The sequence below is a fragment of the Podarcis cretensis genome (assembly GCF_951804945.1).
Source record: "Podarcis cretensis genome assembly, chromosome: 14".
Lineage (NCBI taxonomy): Eukaryota > Metazoa > Chordata > Lepidosauria > Squamata > Lacertidae > Podarcis > Podarcis cretensis.
Genome location: NC_137183.1, coordinates 27829371 through 27848548, shown reverse-complemented (window position 1 = coordinate 27848548; position 19178 = coordinate 27829371). Strand labels below are relative to the sequence as shown.

The 19178-nt window shown below is 43.4% G+C and overlaps 1 protein-coding gene across 4 annotated transcripts in view; it reads right to left on the bottom strand.

The window, feature by feature from the left end:
* The window catches only part of IQCH (IQ motif containing H), an 82074-nt gene that overhangs the window by 32470 nt on the left and 30426 nt on the right, over window positions 1–19178 (bottom strand). For all 4 annotated transcript variants that reach the window (XM_079953004.1, XM_079953003.1, XM_079953005.1 and 1 more), the window contains 3 exons: window positions 16416–16591; window positions 11565–11837; window positions 7865–8056 (listed from right to left, as the gene is read on the bottom strand). In XM_079953004.1, coding sequence (XP_079809130.1) covers window positions 7865–8056; window positions 11565–11837; window positions 16416–16591 — 641 coding nt within the window. The remainder of the gene's footprint in view (window positions 1–7864; window positions 8057–11564; window positions 11838–16415; window positions 16592–19178) is intronic.

Here is a 19178-nt window from a genome sequence, read left to right as displayed (position 1 = left end):
CCTTTCATGAGAGACATTCTTTTGGAAGGTAACATCATGTAAAACAGCTGCCATTACCAAGTCACGCAAATGGTTTTTGTATGTAAAATGGCTTTGTAAAATATTTGCTCCATCTGCTGAAAGTAGCAAAAGACAATTTTCCCCGATACCTAATGGCCCATTTCAGCTGGATGGCAAGCGATTCGCCGGGGTAGCGCCTTGCATTATGTCGAATGGCGAGAACACTCCACAGAACTCTCCACTTATGCGGTATTATCTCCTCTCTGCTTCTTGAGAGGCCTGTCCCTCAATACCGCGGCCCGTCGCTCTGGATCAACGCACAGGCCGAGGGGCTGCTTTGGGCTGAAGAGGGCCTTTGTCAAAGGGAGGCACATATGCTGCACTTCAACAGCGGACCGCCAAGCAGCCACTCGCCTCGACTATTAGAACAAGGAGGTTAGCCCTCTTTCAACTTTCCACCACTTAAACTGCTGCTCCCGTTTTCTCCACACCACATGGGTCACGCTATTCTCTTCTGGCTCGCTGTGCTCGCCAAGGATTTCAGTACGTACAATTAATCAATCCCTTTTCATTCTGAATTTGGCCACACACACAAAGCCTAGAGAACATTGTTCTAGCCCCAAACAACCCCCTGCAGCTCCAGGCTTCATTGTGGAGAGATCTCTCCATTTAGAAGCACATGGCTGCCTTGTGCCCTGAACCACGTCAACATCTGTTAACAGGCCAATAAAAACAAACAAACTAGAATGGGGGGGGCTGCGTTCCCCCTCCCCAAATCCAAGCCCAATGAAGGAGCTACATAGGGACCGCAGGGGATCTTTTCGGGGTGGGGTGGGGGGGGGGTGGACAGATATATGTCACAAAAACTGGGATCAACCCAATGTTTTTAAATAAAGGCAATATACTGAAACACACACAGGACAGCTTTGTAGTGTTGTAAAGAAATATCACATATTTATGCAATTTCATTCATTCATTCATTCATTCATTCTATTGTTGTTGCTTTTTGTTTTTAGCAAAGCAATCGGTCTGGACAATTTATTTTGCCAAGGTGCTTAAAATTATGCCATGCCTAGATATAGAGCTGGTCAGATTTCATTTCTTTAATAATGTGTAATAGGCATTTTTCTTTAAACAGGGAACACTTGTTAATACTCAAAAGCTATTGTCACTATACATACTTATTTCTTTTTTTATTTGTTGAACAAACAGAAACTAGGAAGGCCAGAGTGCAAAGGGCACACCCCTTGCACACCTCCCTATTTATTTTGAATTGTCTTGTGCAGTTGCACCCATGCAAAGTGTGGTTTTGCCCTTGTCTTGCCACTGAAGTGCAAAGTGGGATCAAGAACAAATGTGAAATCTTCTTTCAGGCTGCTGGGATTGAACATTTTCCAAATACTTCCATTTTTAAAAAAACAACAGCACCAAAACCACAATTTTAAATAATTTATTCCCTGATGTTATGTTCTATGTTTTTTTATTTACTTCTGAGAGGAAGTCTACAAATGCTAAAATAGAATAAAAATCAAGTCCTTGGAAATTCACAGGAGCCCCCTGTTAATTGTTAGTTATTGAGTTCATTGTTACTGTTGTATTAACTGTTGAGATAGATGACTTTCAAATACCCCTGCCTAATCCCAAAAAAACCAAAAAAACCCCACCCTTTGTAGCAATACACTGTTGAAATCTACATTCATTTTTAGCCTGCCTCTGCTTCTTTGAATTTAGCAGAATAAACATTTTAATATAATCTACAGAGGCACTTTATGGCATGTGATAACACTGACAAATTCCAGATTTTCTTTCGTGATCTTGCTTTATTCTCCTCATCTCTGCGCGGTTACTGCTAAAAACTGGCAGTTAAATTCAATTGATTCAAAATATTCTGAATCCATATGGCCTAAAACCCTGAAGCTTGAAGCTCTGATATTGCCTCACTGCTGTTTTGTAGCATTTGCAAAGACTTCAGTCCCCAGATGGTAGAAGTAACATTTAAACCTCCTTTTCTCTGCTTTGTACAATAGACCTTGGCATCATTTCAACTGTTTACTCCGGTAATTAACAGCACTGATACCACAACAATTACAACTCCTACAATCTTAACACAATAATGCTATGAATTAGTGAGAGCTAATGGCTGGAAGGTATAGTGGTTCCAGACTGCGAGATCCGTGCATTTTCCCCGAATAAAATAAAAGGTACCAAACAGCACGGCTCGCGGTAGACAATGATTACCTAGTAATTAGTTTACACAAAGCTTCCTATTTAATGGCAAAACGCTGTAATTAACGCGTGACAGAAAATCAAAGGGTGCTTTGTAAGCATATGAAAAATTAACACCGCAGGCCCATAGCTTTATGTACTGATTAGAAGAATATTAAATCAATAGGACATGCAAACCAACAGCTTGCATATCTGATTATTGTAGGTCCTAGGAATTTAACCAAGGGACATAATAAAATAACAAGACACAACAATTAAGGAATCAGGGAATCACCTGAAACCCAAACGCTGGTAGCCACATTAAATATAATAACCGACTGAGCAAGAGCATCACAGCTTGTTCTCTGATGTAATAGGTAAACACAACTTGATATCCCGTCGATGGCTATATAGTTTAGAGACTAGTGGAGACCTCTTCTGCTAGCCAATATAATTTTAACATCCACTATTAAGCTACATGACATTCGGAAAGAGCTATCAAAATACTGCTGCTGCAAATGGTGTTTCTTTTATTTCAGATCATAATCGGTCTGGAAGACCGTGTTCCCTATGTAACAATTATTACATAAACTCTGTTGTGATAGCTGGGGGTCACAAACCAGCAGCATCTCTAGAAACATAAACCACAATGCTGCCTCTGGGTGGGTGGGATCCAAAACACATTCCTTCCCTTTCCCTGAGCCCATTCCTGGTCAGGGGTTGGGTATACGCACACAATTCAGGAACCAACTTTATGAAATGGAGGGAGGATGTAAGTCAGTTTTTCCTGATGCTGGTTTATGGGTTCATGTGGAAGCCCTGCTGAAAGTCCTTGCAGGGCACACTTGTCCCCATTCTTTCTATCAGAGCATGGCTGAGGACACAAGTCCAGTGCCCATATGGAGCCCACCCTTATTTGTTATCAGTCTTACTCAAGAAGAACATGACGAGCTGCCTTACACTGAGTCAGACCATTGGTCCATCTAGCTCAGAACTCTATACAATGGCCTGAAGTGGCTGGCCAGGATTTCAGAGAGGGATTCTCTCCCAGTCCTACCTGGAGATGCTGGGGATTGAAGCTGGAACCTTCTGCATGCAAAGCAGATGCTCTACCGCTACCACTGAGCTGCAGCCCTTCCCCTAGTACAGGGAGTTGGGTAGGACCACACAGTTGTTTGCTTCTTGCATTTAAATTAATGAAGTTACCCTTGAAGGGTGGAGTAGTTGCATGCAAGCACTGAAACTCCCATATTCCTGAAAAGTGGTCAAGCAAAGGTTTGCAAGGCATATTTTAATGATCTAGGTCCTGATAATGAAATAACAAGCACTTTCAACACCATAAAAAAACCCATAAGAAACGTCTTGCTGGATCTGAGCCCAGGGTCTATCTGGTCAACATTGTTTCCAGAAGCAGATGGTCCAATGGACCCTTTGGAACATCACAAGCAGGGCATGGAAGTAATGGCCACCACACACACCTCGCTGCTTCTTTCAAACATTTGTTGGTGGGGTGCCAGTTTCTTCAGCTCCTAGTTCTTCTCAAAACATCTTCCATGACAAAAAATGCACAGCTTTCCACAGACTATAGCTTTGTGTTGTTTTTTCAAGAAATGGGATTACCTTCTTTGTGTCCAGGTGTTTTGTGATGGGCAATCCCATTAATACCACGTGAGAGCTTAAGGGGTGGAGATGTATAGCTCAACTAAAAGTTAGTCAACCAGTAGTTGGTAGGAAAATTATTGATGTGTTTTACCTACACTTAAGCCTTTAGAATGGTTGGTTATGTGTGTTGATCTGAGGGCACAAGCATTGGGGAGGGTGTTGACTTGACTGGAGATGATTCAAATTGCCACATAAGCTCTTAAACCACTAACATCCTCAGGATTTCTCTTGAACTCACAGAAAGTTTCAGAAGAGATTACTGTGATGACTGTATGTCCTGAATGGAATGGTCAACATCCTGGTCTGGAGGATCCAGCAATTAGGACTCCATTTTTACATGGAATAGACACTCAGTATAAACTCCAGTAAACCACATTATGTTTAATCGGTTGCCCTACTACATACCAATGAAGGAAAAACCTTGGGATCGTATCATAAACCGCTATGCAAATGATGCTATTTGTAAGTATTAACATAATTTAGTGCTTAGAGTCATATTCTCGTTTCTAATAACTCTACCGGAATGGAGAGTCTTTTGCCATGTACTCCTAGCCTGCAGGATAGTCTTTCATCACAAAGCTGAATTTTTTAATAACCTGCCAGCATATGTTTGGTAACGTGGCAGCTTAAGTCGATGACACAATGTCTTCATTATCGAAAGCAGGTCTCCATACTGTAATAGGACATTAAAGCATGCCTGTGCTCATAAACTAATGCTTTGATGTCTAAATGCAGGAGCATTACAAGAGCATTCAGTAACAAAGGAGGATTCTAATCCTCTGCACTCAGTGGAAACATTCAATAGAGACTGCAATTCGTTTCTAAATATGAAAGACTGGTGCTGTTGAAAAGCCAGGGCTAAGATCTAAAAGGTGAGAAATGGTGATATATTATTTGAAACAGAGAGGGGAGATACTCTCAAAGAGTTTGATCAAATTGCTTGCAGTCTTTCTCCCTATTATATGTGTACTGTGACACTTCAGGGAAGAACAACAATGGGTCAAATGCAGCATAACAGGGCACTCAGGCCCACTCCAGACTGTTGTTTTTTGTGTGGGCATATCCTGCAACACGGCACTGATGCACAACAATAGTGCATTTGTGGTGTGTTTGTACTAGATCAAGCTTCCTCAACCTCGGCCCTCCAGATGTTTTTGGCCTACAACTCCCATGATCCCTAGCTAGCAGGACCAGTGGTCAGGGATGATGGGAATTGTAGTCTCAGGTTGAGGTTGTAGGTTGAGGATGCCTGTACTAGATCATCTACACACTATTCAGCTTTATTAGCTGCTCCCCAATGCCTCCCCAATGTTACTGCATTATTTGTTGCTGATGGCAGCACTCTAGCAACAGTGGTAGAGCTTCATCGGCACCAGGGGGCGGAGAGCTCACGCTGCTGGGGGCAGTGCACTCCCTCCCACTCCTCTTCCTCTGCCAGTGTCTAGCAACACAAGTGGGACAACCCCCCCCCCCAAAAAAAAAAACCCCACACAAACTGTGGTAGAAAAAGGTTATAGGATTTCAGCAGGAGACCAACATTGCTTAGAAATAAAGCAGTATGATCACATTGAAACTTTTGATGATATGAACATTATTGAGGATCGTGAATAATTGCTCTAAAACCATCATCTGAGTACAAATCATCATAAAGGCACAATAAAAATGGATGTGTGGAGGGTCTTCACACTGGGGTGTAGTGCCAAAATGAATAGGTTGCAACAAGTATGCTTCTGAATACTAGTTTTGGAAACTACAGGAGGGGACAACACTGTTGCACTAAGGTCCTGCTTGCAGGCATCCACGTGGCTACTCTTAGAACTAGATGGGCTACTAGCCTTATCCAGCAGCAGGGGTAACTCTGGTAATATGGTGCCCTGAGTGAGAACAAAATTTGGCACCCTAAGTATTTATTTGGCACCCTTCCCCCTCTCACCTTCCGTTATGTGCATGCTCTCAAGTGCACTACATCATAGTTGCAGTAACTCAATCACCTGTCTGGCACCACAGCCCAATAGATTATGAGCATGGAACCTTGGTTTTGCAAGCCAATAACCCTGCCTATAATCACCCCTCATTCATTCTAATGGTGGAAGCAAATGGGAAGTGTAAGATGCAAATTATTGCCCCATTAAAATGAATGGGGCCCCCTGTACAGCCTGTAAAAGATCTGTGAGTGCATCTGATCATACACAGAGACCTGTAGATCAAGGTGAAACAAGTTATTTAACCTTTGTTTCATCTCTGTTCCTAAATGGATTTTAACTGGATGATTTTAGTTTAGAGACTTCTCAGTTTGGGGCTATAAGTTTTCAGCAAAGCAATTCATTACACCAACATGTAAGATTTCTCACCTGCCCTTCACCAGAAAGTCCCAAAGTGGGTTGCAGCAATACAATTAAAAAGAAAAGTAAATAAAGGAAGCTAAAAAGTTTGTATACAATTATAAAAAACACAAATAATTTGAAGCAAAAGGATCATCAGGTTGATTAACCCAAACAGAAGAAATACAAAAAAACCCAAAAAACCTGTCAAAGACTAGGGTAAAGAGGTATTGTCTTCAGCATGCTACAGAACTATGTGATGAAAACATTAGACACACCTCTGTGAGAACAGAGTTCTACAATGTAGGGACTGCCACAGAAAAGGCCCTCATCCAGGCTACCATTCCCCAAACTTCTGAAGGCAATGGAACCACCAAGAGGGCCCTCTCTGTTGATCTCAACACCTGAAAGCATAAGAAGTGAAGGCAGTGGTCTTTCAGATATTTGGAGCCTAAGTTGTTCATGGCTGTAAACATCAATGTGAGCCCCTTAAATTGGCAAGCAGTGCAGCTGTTTCAAAATAGGAATTACATGAGCTCTAAATGGAACCCTGGCCAGTAATCTGGCTGCTGAATTTTGCACACGTTGAAGCTTCTGAATCATCTTCAATGGCAGCCCCATGTCGAGAGTATTGCAATAATCCAATCTAGAAGTTATCAAAGCATGGAGCTCAGTGGCCAAGTCATCTCTGTCCAAGAGGAAATCATAGCTGTCGAACTAGCCACAGCTGGAAACAGGCACTCCTTGTCACGGAGACTACTTGAGCCTCCTGTAGCAGTATTGGATCCAGGAGTGGACCCAGACTAAATAAAAAATGGCACAAAGGGAGAGTTCTGGCTTGCCACCATGCGAACAAGGTGCTGGAATAGATGGGCCATTGGGCTGATCCAGCAAACTCCTGTTATGTTCTTGTGGTTTTATGTGGAAATATGCAAGAGATTATTCTGGCCCAAGCTTGGCAAGAAGAAAGCGCAGAACAGAAAGAACTTCTAAAGCCTGATTAGTTTCAAGAAGCCAAGAGTGTGAAAACCACTGCAACACCCCAGATATACACAAGGTGGGGTAAGCCTAATGAAAATGTGCTTTGCAGAGACAATCTGGAGTGTAGCAACAGCCACTAATCCAAAGAAAGAGAATGTGAAAGTACAGCAGTGACTGCACACTGTGGTTCATGGCTAGAATGGGATCCTTTTCTCATGAAGAGAATATAAAATGGGTTAAGGTGTTTCAGTTAAGAGAACAGATGGGAAGGAAGGTAAATCATGGGTGTCTTTGATAAAACGAATAATGATTGGTCTTATGTAGATTTCTCCTCCATCCTGTCCCAAAGGCATGTTACAATACATACTACACTGAGATGACCCCAGTGAAGATTTTACTAAGATAAAAAGTAACTTGAGAATGCCAGCTTTTACCTTTAAAGTCCTAAGCAACTATGCCCCCAAATTAACTGGCAATGAATTTTTAACAAGTGTTCCCTATTTCATACAGGACAGTTTAGGTGCCTCTCTCCCCTTGGAATTCCTAAGACCTGCAATGTGCCAGGTACCTCTACCTTCTGAGGCTATGTTGACACCTTCAAAATAGCTCAGCTTCTCCTATTGCACATAAAACTCCAGGAGGCACTGGGTAAACTTCAAAAATGAAAGACACCTGAAAATGACTGATGGACTTACTTGTGCCCACTGCAACTTCCATATCTCAGGGCCGTATCTACGAATCTCCCTCTGAAGCCAGGGATAGCATTTGAGGTGCTCGGAGATGTCACAGAATGCTGTGCCATTTCCCTCAAAGTCGCTGTCCACTTTGAACACCCAGCGTTTCACTTCTGGGTAGTCAATTATCAGCTGACTGGTGACTTCAAGCATCTAGGAAACACACACACACACAAGGTTTTCAGTTAAATCCAAATGGATGTCATCTTAGCCACTCTCTACCTGAAACTGATCGTCTCATTTTCTTACAGATGTGTAAGATGCAGGTGAGACTACAGGGACAGTTTGAGCGGGGAGGAAAAGCCCACAAAACACTGTATTTGTGTAATGACAACGAAGACTGTACTTGAGCTTTATATTATTTATCCTTTTTTAAACTAGATGGTTCTAAAAATACCCTTTTCTATCTTGAGGCTTCATTGTTGGTGGGTTTGACTGTAACTGCAGAATAGAACGGCTCAGGAAGTATTTGTTACAACAGCCATTCCAAAGCACTTTTTATTATTTGAACTTCAATCACAAATGGAATTATTATTTGTTTGCTCTGTGTCCCGTTATTTGTTGCTTTTGAAAGCCCAATAAATGGGTTTTCTGTTGACGACTCCCCTACAGAAATGAAATGGATCGATAGTATTGTAAAGATTGCACCAACAGAAAGAGTTATGAGGTATCTTTAAGTGAAAATTGAACTGTGCCTTAAATTATTGTCATCTTCCTTTGATTATTTAACGCCTCGCATCAATATTTCCTGCTGTAACAAAAACAATCTGAAACAAATTGAAAGGGGAGCTAATGTGTACGATGGTTTTGAAGGTACCATTTATAGAGAAACAATATTAAAGCCAACACTTGGGGCAAGTTTAAGCCTGTGAGATTTGTAATGTTGTGGTTCATTTTGGCTACGAGTTGACTTTCTGCCATCTGCTTCTGCATTTAGCGCAAGGTTAAGGGATGCAGCCACTCTGCTGAGGATCTCTGACCCCATGAAATGGTCAGTGTGCAGGTGTTTTCTCTGTAAGCAAACTGAATTCTTACAATTCTGGTACGAATGGTACCCCACCTGCCATCAATGTCCCACCCAATGAGGGTGCAAATGCAACCTCTGAGCACTTGACCCTCTAAGTGTTGACAAGCCAATTCCAGCTTCATTTCCTGTCTTGGTTGCTCATCCTCGGTTCTGCCTTTTTTATTGCCCTGTCATTCTACCCCAACCTGAGCCTACACATCCTCCTCTCTGGGCAGATCAGTCCTGCTTTTCACACCGCTATGTTTCCTTAGATTGTGTGTGTGTGTGTGTATTTAGTGTATACCAAATAGATTTGATGTGTATCTCAGATACCTTAAGTCAGCATTAAGATGAAGGAAACATTTAGTACAGAAAAGGTATTATTGCCTCATTCTGGGCACTGGTGATGTGCTCTGCCTGCCATCTGGAATATGCAATAGATTTGGTTATCTTTCGTTATTTACAAGCCATTGTTTAAAATGGCTCTTCTGAAAACCAGCAGCATTCATAAATCAAAGAGTAATCACAACCTCCCCAAAATCATAATGATTCATATCAATGACAAACAAAGAACTATTGATTCTTGCCCTTGGAAGATATAAAACAGGGTGCAATTTTCAAATTGCAACACAAAGAGGCAGTGTTCTTGTTTCCAAGGAGCTTTCTGTGTTCAGAACTGTCCATGGAACGTTTACATGAACCAAATTAGGAGTGAGTGCTGAAATGAATTTTCATAGCTACTGATACTCCTGAGTGTTTGAAGACTTGGAAACCACCATGAACTGGCCCCACATTAAAGTACAATGGCTTGCATCAGATTTGATCCATGTTTATCAAGTAATTTGGTGGTGCAATTTGCATCAATGAATAACAGGGATGGAAAGCCTGTGGTCACCAGAGGTTGTTAAACTACAGCTCCCATCATCCCTGGCCACTGGCCATGCTGGCACGAACTGTAGTTCATCAACAGCTGGAGAGCCACAAGTTCTCCATCCCTGGTGCATGGTTTGCTTGCAGTTATTTAGCAATCATGGTTGATGCCCCAGAACACTCATATGCTCCATCAGTATGCATTTACCGAGTTCCCATTGTCTTTAGCTCTTTGCTAACTCGGCTTTGCTAATTGCTGTGAACTCAGGTGAATTCTGGGAGTATTCCTACATCCCAAGACATTGTCTTGCCTTTGACTGCTAGATAGGGCAATAAACCTGACCTGACCCAATAATCTTGTCACCACCAATGCAAAAACTGGGAAATCTTTTAGTCCAGGGATAATTTACATGCACCAAATTATAAACAGAAGATGAATATGCAACATTAATCTCCGAGACTGACAGGCAGGAGTATGCCTGGCGGCTGGAATAAAATGCTCAGATCCTTTTCATCTAGTGTTGCCTGTTCAACAGAGCATAAGCTCTCTGCTGCACTTCAGGCTCCTGCTTTTAGTTTGAGCCTGAATCAGACCATAACTGGATTCAGCTATAGCTGCACAAGGCCCAACCTGGCCATGGCATCTGGAAAATTCTCCCCTAGAAAATGGGAAGAAGGTTCAATACATGGGGACTGTGAGCGAGCAAGCCTTCTTAGTGGCTGCACCTTTTCTTTGGAGGCCCAGTTCTCAAATGCAAACTATGTTGTGGGAACTGATCAAAATGGTACCATATAGAGGCAGCCGCATGGTGGAAGCAGTTTCGGTTGAAGCAGCTTCCCCGCATGCAGGTTGAGGAATTGCACATGAAATTGCCTCGAACATCTGGTTAGTTACGTGGAGCTGCCCCCCCCCGGCACTTATGTTTTAATTGGTTAGCACAACGCTATTCATATGTATGAGCTGGGGCACAGTTCAGGAAATTTACTGAATGCTGTTGTGCAGACTGATGCTAATGCAAACACTAGCAATTGGCAACAACCCCCCCCAATCCTAAGCATAGATACTTGAAAAAAACATCCCGTGAATTTCCAAAGAACTGACTTCCAAATAAATGTGTTCAGCAATAAAAAGGTGCCAGCCTCTAATTCACAAGCCAGACTGGTCTCCTTGAAGTCGTGCAAGAGGTTCAAGGGTTATAATGTATCAACGGTTGGATGTGGGCCAGCAAGACCAGAGTTCAAATCTCCAATCAGCCATAAGGAGGCAATGTGGTGCAGTGGTTAAAGTGTCAGACTAGGATCTAGGAGACCAGGGGTTCAAACCTCCACTTAGTCATGAAGTTCATTGGGTGACCATGGGTTTCTCAGCGTAATCTTACGGTGAAGGGCAGGAAATAAATAAATAAATAGATAGATAGATAATCTACCACACATGGCGGTTGTGAGAACAAAATAGGGAGGGGGAGAACCATTTATGCTACCCTGAGCTCCATAGAGGAAAGGTGGGATATAAATGGATAGGGTAGAGTAGAGTAGGGTAAGATAAGATAAGATGATCAGATAATGGAATAGTAAATAAAATAAAGCTCACTGGCAAAGACATTAATATCCCACTCATAAATCCTAGGGCTGGTCCCTGGCACTGAAAACAGTTTCCAGGACTCAGTCCTTATGATCCCTGGGTGTGAGTGAAGACTTCACCTTCAAAGTAAGATTTGACTGGGGACAACCAGATGTTTGAATGGCCCAGGTTCTCCCAGTCACCAAAACTGCCACCAGTCTTACCTGCTGCCTGCTGTAGATGTCATAATGCCCTGGGGGCACTGGCACACAAGCAGCTGCAAACACCCTTTTGCTTCCTGACTTGGAACTGTAGAGCTGAGCTACTTCCGGGGTGGGACCTAAAATGGGCACATCCAGCTCATCAGCCACTGCCAGGTCATCTTGGCTTAGAAGGCCTCCGACAATGTAGGCGTCTGTGCCCTGGATCAGCTTCTTGATCCTTTTGATGGTCTTGGGGCTGTACTTCAAGAAGGTAGCCAGGGACATGGGGCGGTTCTGTATGAAGATCACATTAGTCTCGTTAAGAGGTGCTCCTTCGCTTTCTTCCGCAGAGCTAATTTATAATGTTGAGTGCAATAAATACATTATTAATAGCAGGCTGGGTTATGACCTATCCTGTAGCGTAGCAGTTTAAATTGATAAAAGCTGTTGGGGTGAGGCTCCATAATCGCTCACATCTTTAGTGTGTCGGAAATGGGCTCGCTGGGAATAGAACTAATTACTACACATCTGTATTTATTTGATCCACACGGAATTCTCCTTCTGTCACTTGGAAGAGAGGCTTGCGGCCTTTGGATAACGGTGATTCATCTCAACACTTCTGGCACGGGTTGACTCTACTGCGTCAGGGGGGAGAAATCAATACAAAAAAATGAAGAAGACCCACTCCCACAGCTGGGCAATATTTCACTTTATGAGGAGCAGCATCTTAAATGGTTCTTTCAGAACAAAACACTCTCAAGTTACAAAACACCTTTGCAGTTCACATGCTGTTCTGTGGGATAAGCACCTTTTCATTAGCCTCACAAAGTCCTTATTGTAATTATAATCCTGGTCAAATACAGAAGGAGGACAACTACTTAGAAACACATTGAAAGATACAAGTCACGGCTGCTTCGCATGTTACAGATTTAGCTGTACACGTAAGAAAATATTGTGCTTGCAAATACAGGAGACTCCCCACTTACGCAGGGGGGTTACATTCTGGGCCCCTGTGCAGAAATGTGTGTTAGAGGGGAGCCCACTGCAATACAGTTTCCCACCCAACAGCTGTTGAGAGGAGTAGTGCAGCAGCACTGAGAGTTCCCGCGTGCCATTTTGGAGTCTTTTTTTCTGGACTTTGGGTTCTGGGGAGGTTCTCCTTGCAAGCCATGAGGACCTCCCAGCTCTCTCCTGCCATTTTATGTTAGTATTGCATTACTTAATTATTTTCCGGTGCCATGCGTATACATAGAAGCATGTGAGTCGATCGCTTGCAAGTGGGGTGTGTGTGTGTGTGCATGTATGTGCCACCACATTTATCAGGGAACGGTGCTGAGCTGCAGTTTCCTCTTAATGGTGAGCTGAATTGGCAAGCGCGGATTGTCTCTACATAATGTGAGAAGAGCCCTAAGACTTTACTAGATTTTTAAAACTTTCATCTATGAATCTAGCATATAGGAATCCCGCTGTCCACAGAAGAGATTCATCTCTTCTAAAACTTCCTTTCAGAGCAGGGGTGGGTAACCCGTAGCCCAGATCCACCATGTCAAGACTTTTTTGTTGGCTAAGTTCCCCATAATTTGGAATTAAAAAAATTATTTCAAAGTCTAGAGTTGTCCCCCATTGAGGTGCTATCGTGTTCATGATGTGGTGCTGTAGGGGCCCTATCAGTTCTCCAAAAAATGGGCACCTTTGCCTCTATTTGCCCTGCAAAGGGGCACCCTTTCTCCCATTGGTAGAAGAGAAGAAGAAGAGTTGGGATTTGATATCCCGCTTTATCACTACCCTAAGGAGTCTCAAAGCGGACGCAGGTGGCGCTGTGGGTTAAAGCCTCAGCGCCTAGGGCTTGCCGATCGAAAGGTCGGCGGTTCGAATCCCTGCGGCGGGGTGCGCTCCCGCTGCTCGGTCCCAGCGCCTGCCAACCTAGCAGTTCGAAAGCACCTCCGGGTGCAAGTAGATAAATAGGGACCGCTTACCAGCGGGAAGGTAAACGGCGTTTCCGTGTGCGGCTCTGGCTCTGGCCAGAGCAGCGATGTCACGCTGGCCACGTGACCCGGAAGTGTCTCCGGACAGCGCTGGCTCCTGGCCTCTTAAGTGAGATGGGCGCACAACCCCAGAGTCTGTCAAGACTGGCCCGTACGGGCAGGGGTACCTTTACCTTTACCTTTAAGGAGTCTCAAAGCGGCTAACATTCTCCTTTCCCTTCCTCCCCCACAACAAACACTCTGTGAGGTGAGTGGGGCTGAGAGACTTCAAAGAAGTGTGACTGGCCCAAGGTCACCCAGCAGCTGCATGTGGAGGAGTGGGGAATCGAACCCGGTTCCCCAGATTACAAGTCTATCGCTCTTAACCACTACACCACACTGGTGTGTCTTAGAGCTCAGAGAACAAGACGGAAACTTTCTTTTTCAGAACCCCTTGCAATAACACTGCAATGGATAGAGAAGAGGCTCCTTTGCAACATAGAAAGAGCCTTGAATTGGTTTGCTGTCACCATCCCCACACATGATAGTGTTAGGGCAGAAGAACAGCCTCCTTCCTCAGGGCTGCCATGGGGAGCAAAAATGCTGGAAAGTCTGCTGTTCACCTGTCTGCATTAAGGTGTGTGCATACATCTCCCTGCCTGCTTTTCCCCACTGGTCTGCTAAGCATGTGTGTGTCTGCCTATCTGTATGCTGCCCCTCCCAACTACCAACTGAGTGTGTGTGTCTGCCAGCTGTCTGAATGTGTGTGAGTGTGAGTGTGTCTGTCCACAAGTCAGCATGTGTGATCTGCCTGCATGTGTGTGTGCATGCAATGGCCATAGCCATGTGGTCTTCCTCAGAGGAATGGCCAGCCCTCAGAGTTTAGAAGGAATGAATGGAAGTTGTGCACAAACTCCTCTCTGACTCCTACCCACTTAAACCTTAGAACTGCAATGGGAAGACCTTAATGTCATAAAGTCTAAACCAGGGGTCATGGGCCACAAGCAGTCCACAGGGTTCATTTAACCAGCCCATAAGCCGCTCTTGAACCAAGCAGCCCACTTGGCAAGTCCCCACATGCTGCGCTAAATCGGCGTGGCGCGGGGACTCACTTCCGCGGTGCTGGAAATCGCGTCTGCGCATGCACAGGAAATTGTGTCTGTGCAGACACAGATACCAGAAATTGTGTCTGCAGATGCTGGAAATCGCAGGCGCACACACTCATGTGCGCACGCGATTCGGCCCACGGAGGGATCTCCGCTGGAGTGAACCGGCCCAGGAGAGGTAAACCTTGCTGACCCCTGGTCTAAACATCCCCACTGTCATGGCCACAGTCATGCGAGACATAAGTCTGCTGATCTGAGTGGGTGACTTAGGTGGATACTATAACGTTCTGTGCCGTTGTTTTACATTTTTTTTTAGAACAGCAGCCCTCATATCACAACGCACCTTTGAAAGTTTCCAAACTTTCCAAAGTGCTTTGTCCTGTAGTATCAGGGGCTGTTGTCTGAGAAATCCACGGCCAAAGTCCTTTCAGGCGTGCAGAACTAGATGCTAGGTTTTATGGATTCCACCCCCCACCCCCAGCTTCAAAGAAAACTGGGTCTATCTGCTTTTCAAACCTCTTACTTTGTGGGCCTCTGTGCAGCAGATTAACTGCTAATGATATATTTCCATATATGGAGCTGAAGACTGCTGCCCACCTCCACAATTCTCACCCTTAAGTACGCCCGATTGAAATATGCAATTAAAACTTCAGTACAATGGACTGTGCCTGTATTACAAAGAATCCACTCCGGCTTGTGCAAGGTATTCAACATTCATCCTTTGTCCTCCAAATATATATACATGTGAACATACACTTTTGCCTACTTTTATGATGGTGAGAAGCCCACTGGTGTCGGTAACATCCTTAAGGTCACTGTGCACCGAAATGCTTTGCGAGACTGAGGCTGATAAACTGGAGGCTGTTTGGACTGAACTAAGGGATGACTTAACTGTATGAAAAGAATGGATTGGCTGAACTGAAAGAATATGTTTATAATAGGTCAAAATTTAAGAGCCAACAAATTTGCATGTTGCGATTACTGTTCTCGTATGGTGAGGCATCATAGTTTTATAGTACAAATAATTACCCAGCAGCAGTGATCTTGCAGGGAAAGTGTTTTTTAATATTAAAAACAAACAAAACGGGGAAGGGACAAAGGACTGTAGTTGATGATATAGCCAAGATCACCAACTTACAGCTGAGGCTCAGTGAGTTCAAAATGATCCAAGGAGCATCCAAACGCACCCTGCCATAAATGAGCTTTACTGCATTGCAGCATTATCAAAAGGTCTTCAACAATGCAAGGGTACAGTAGTTGGAGGGGCAGAAGAATGGGGTGGGGTGGCAGTTTCCTTTCAGAGTGAATTCTAGAGAATTAAAACCAACTAGATGGGTTCAAAACAACCAAGATATCCAACACCCCTCAATTAAAGACATTAAACGATCCAAGGGGAAAAAAGAGAGTCTTAAATTGGATTTTGCCACAATAAAAAGCTAGAGAGAAGGGAGGGAGGGGACCCACTGTCTGCGCAGCTGCAGAGAAGGAAGCTCTGAGCAGCAGAAGGCATTCTGAGTACTTTGTTTTCCATTGCATTATAAATCTCTTTAAGTTCAGAGATCTAGATGAGGCCAGGCGTTGGGCAGGGACCACTGGAGAAGGGCTGAGCTCAGCTCAACTTTCAGCCTGCAAAGCTAAACCAGGATATTTCCAACAGTCTTAACTAGTCACTTAATCTGTGAAGCTCTTAAAACTTGCAATAATATTTCACTGACGGCTACCAGAGCGTTGCAAGTTATAAAATTTCCAATTTAATTTTACGGCATTCCCCCCAGCTTAGTAATTAGAAGACACAAACTCACAGGGAAGCTGTTTATGGCTTCAGGGGTGAGGATTTTGAACCTGTCCTGCAGGTCACCAATGTCCTTAGGGCTTCCAGATATAACAGCTGGCTGCAGACCCAAAAATGTATTGTAATAGTGCAGCATCTCATCGCTCAGTGGGTAGGGGCAAATGTAGATGACGTCCACATTAGGATCTTAAAGACAAACAAATGAACAGGAGACTCACTGTTAATTATTGGTAGAAAGGTAACTTTGCTTGCCAGTATTACTTTTCATAACCACTTTATTTATTTTACAAATATCCGTATCTTTGCACATGTGTGCACACACACCTCTGCTCCAACCTCTCTTTCTCTCTCTCTCTCTCTCTCTCTCTCTCTCTCTCTCTCTCTGGAGAAAGTAGAACAAACCAGCCAGTTTTCAGAACCAAGTCCACAAAACACAGAGTGTGGGATTGTTGGCTACAAGTTCAGAAGTGTTGCAAGGGAGACTTAGCTGAATGACGTGTTTTAATATGGATGGGAATTGTGCATGGCTTTGAAAACATTTGCTATTAAAAACCAACGTAGATTCAGCTTATAGCTTTGAGAAGGTTGCAGAAGCAGCAGTTTCATACACTCCCCAGACCAATGGTGGAAGGAACTCCCAATCTTGTAACAAGGAAGTCTTGAAGTGTGTTTGGTCAAATGTACAACACAATATGGTGTGTAAGACACAATACTTTAGGGACAACCACTCCCTATATGAACCTACTTAGACCTTGCAGTCATCATCTGAAGCTCTTTTTTGTGTGCCACTTCTGAGGTTAGTAGGTGGCAACACAAGAACAGGCTTTTCAGTGGTGGTTCCCTCACAGCAGAATGCTCTCCCCAGGAAGACACACCTGACATTAAAAGGGAATTAGACAAATTCATGGAGGATAAGGCTATCAGTGGCTACTCACTAGGATGGCTATGCTGTCTACTTCCATTGTCAGAGGTAGTGTATCTCTGAATATTGGGCGCTGGGAACCACAAGTGGGGAGAATGCTTTTGCTATCAGGTTGTGTTTGCAAGCTTCCCATGGACATCTAGATGGCCTAGAGGGATATTTGGCCTGATCCAGCAGGTCTCTTCTTATGTTCCTGCCGTATTATGTTAAAGCCAAACTAGATTTCACAGTGGAAATGTGTGAATAACTACTAGTTAGTGTCTATACACACTTTGACATTGAAAAGGTATCACACTGTTGGGAGAGGGAGGCATATGACTTACCAAAAAACATCTTCCCCAATTTGCCTCCTGAGTTTTCGTGTTCTCTTCACTCATGGAGAAGCCAAGAAAATCTTTCCCAGAGGTGAGTCACAAAACACTCCTCCAATCTAGCTACTGCGTGCTAGAAATGCTGCCTTCTTTGCCTTTAATTTTTTATTTGTTTCCCACTGCTGTCACCACTTGCTGAACCACCAGTCTTCAGTGCATGGCTTAGAACAGTGTTCATGGCCTTCCCTTCTCTCTGCTCTCATAGGTCTCTAAATCCCTGCCTGTGATCTTTACTCCCCCAGCTCCAGCTTCCACCTGCACCCTAGAATGACCCCACCCTTCCTCCTCTGCTGCCATGGATATTGGGAAATGCTTCCTAATATACCTTGGTGATGTTACTTCTCACTTCCTTTAAATCCTCCTCAAAATGTTTTCTGTGAAGCTTTTGGCAAAATCTAAGGGTCTCTTACTGTAGCGTAGGTCCCAAGGACATATAACTGAAATAATCACATTCCCTTCCCCCCCAATTACTCCAGTCTCCATTTCACATCCTGATATTTCCTGCATGCTGTGGACTGCTGTGTGGCTGATTTGAAGCTATCCTTTGCCCAGGTGGAGATCCATTTTGGAGGGACAGCCCAAATACACATGTAACCCAAGTGGGAATTTGAGAAAGTAGTCTTTTAATATCTCCCAGGCAGCTCCTTGGGGAAAGGTGGGAGACAGATGCAATAAACTAAGAGGGGGAAGGAGGTTTTTAATAGAAGGAGCCGCAAGCCTTCCAAGTGGTAGTGTGACATGGTGCCTGCAACTTTCCCATTCATTCAGAAGTAACAAATCTTTCCTAAAATAAACACTACCACATAAAAGAACCGCACTGAGGACGAAACAACATTAGTGCCTTCATAATATATAAAGGCAATTAAGTGATTATTTTAGACTCCTGTAAATTTTCAGAACTAATACATTTTTGTGCAAAATTCACTAAATGGCATTTATGAAATAATAATGATGCTGAAATATAAATGAATCATGTAAAGTATGTCATTCTGGGGAGCCAGAAAAGTTGCCCATTGACAAATTAATATTCTTTGTTCCTTTGCTTAAGGAAGGGCTGCCACACAGGGGACCCTCCCCAGTTTAGTTCATGTCCCTTGTTGTCTCCTGTTCACTTATAATATTTCCTTTTGAATACTTTAAATAAGGGATCACCTCCTTGCAACCCTTCAAAGGAAAACCTTGTTGTGAAATTATTTATAGCTTCAATTCCGCATAATGCCGAGCACCCACATTTGACTTTTTTGGAAAATGTATTTATTAAAACATTTCTACCCCACCCGTCTGGTGCACAACCACCACTGAGAACATTTAAAAATTACAATTTTATAAAACAATAAAAAAGCAACAGGATCAGCAATTAAAACTAAGACATACAAATAATTATCAGCTACATACAACAAAAGTCTGCCAGAATAAAAAGGTCTTGAATGACTAGCACAAAAAAAAAGCAAGGAATGGAGCTAACCAAACTATGAGTTTC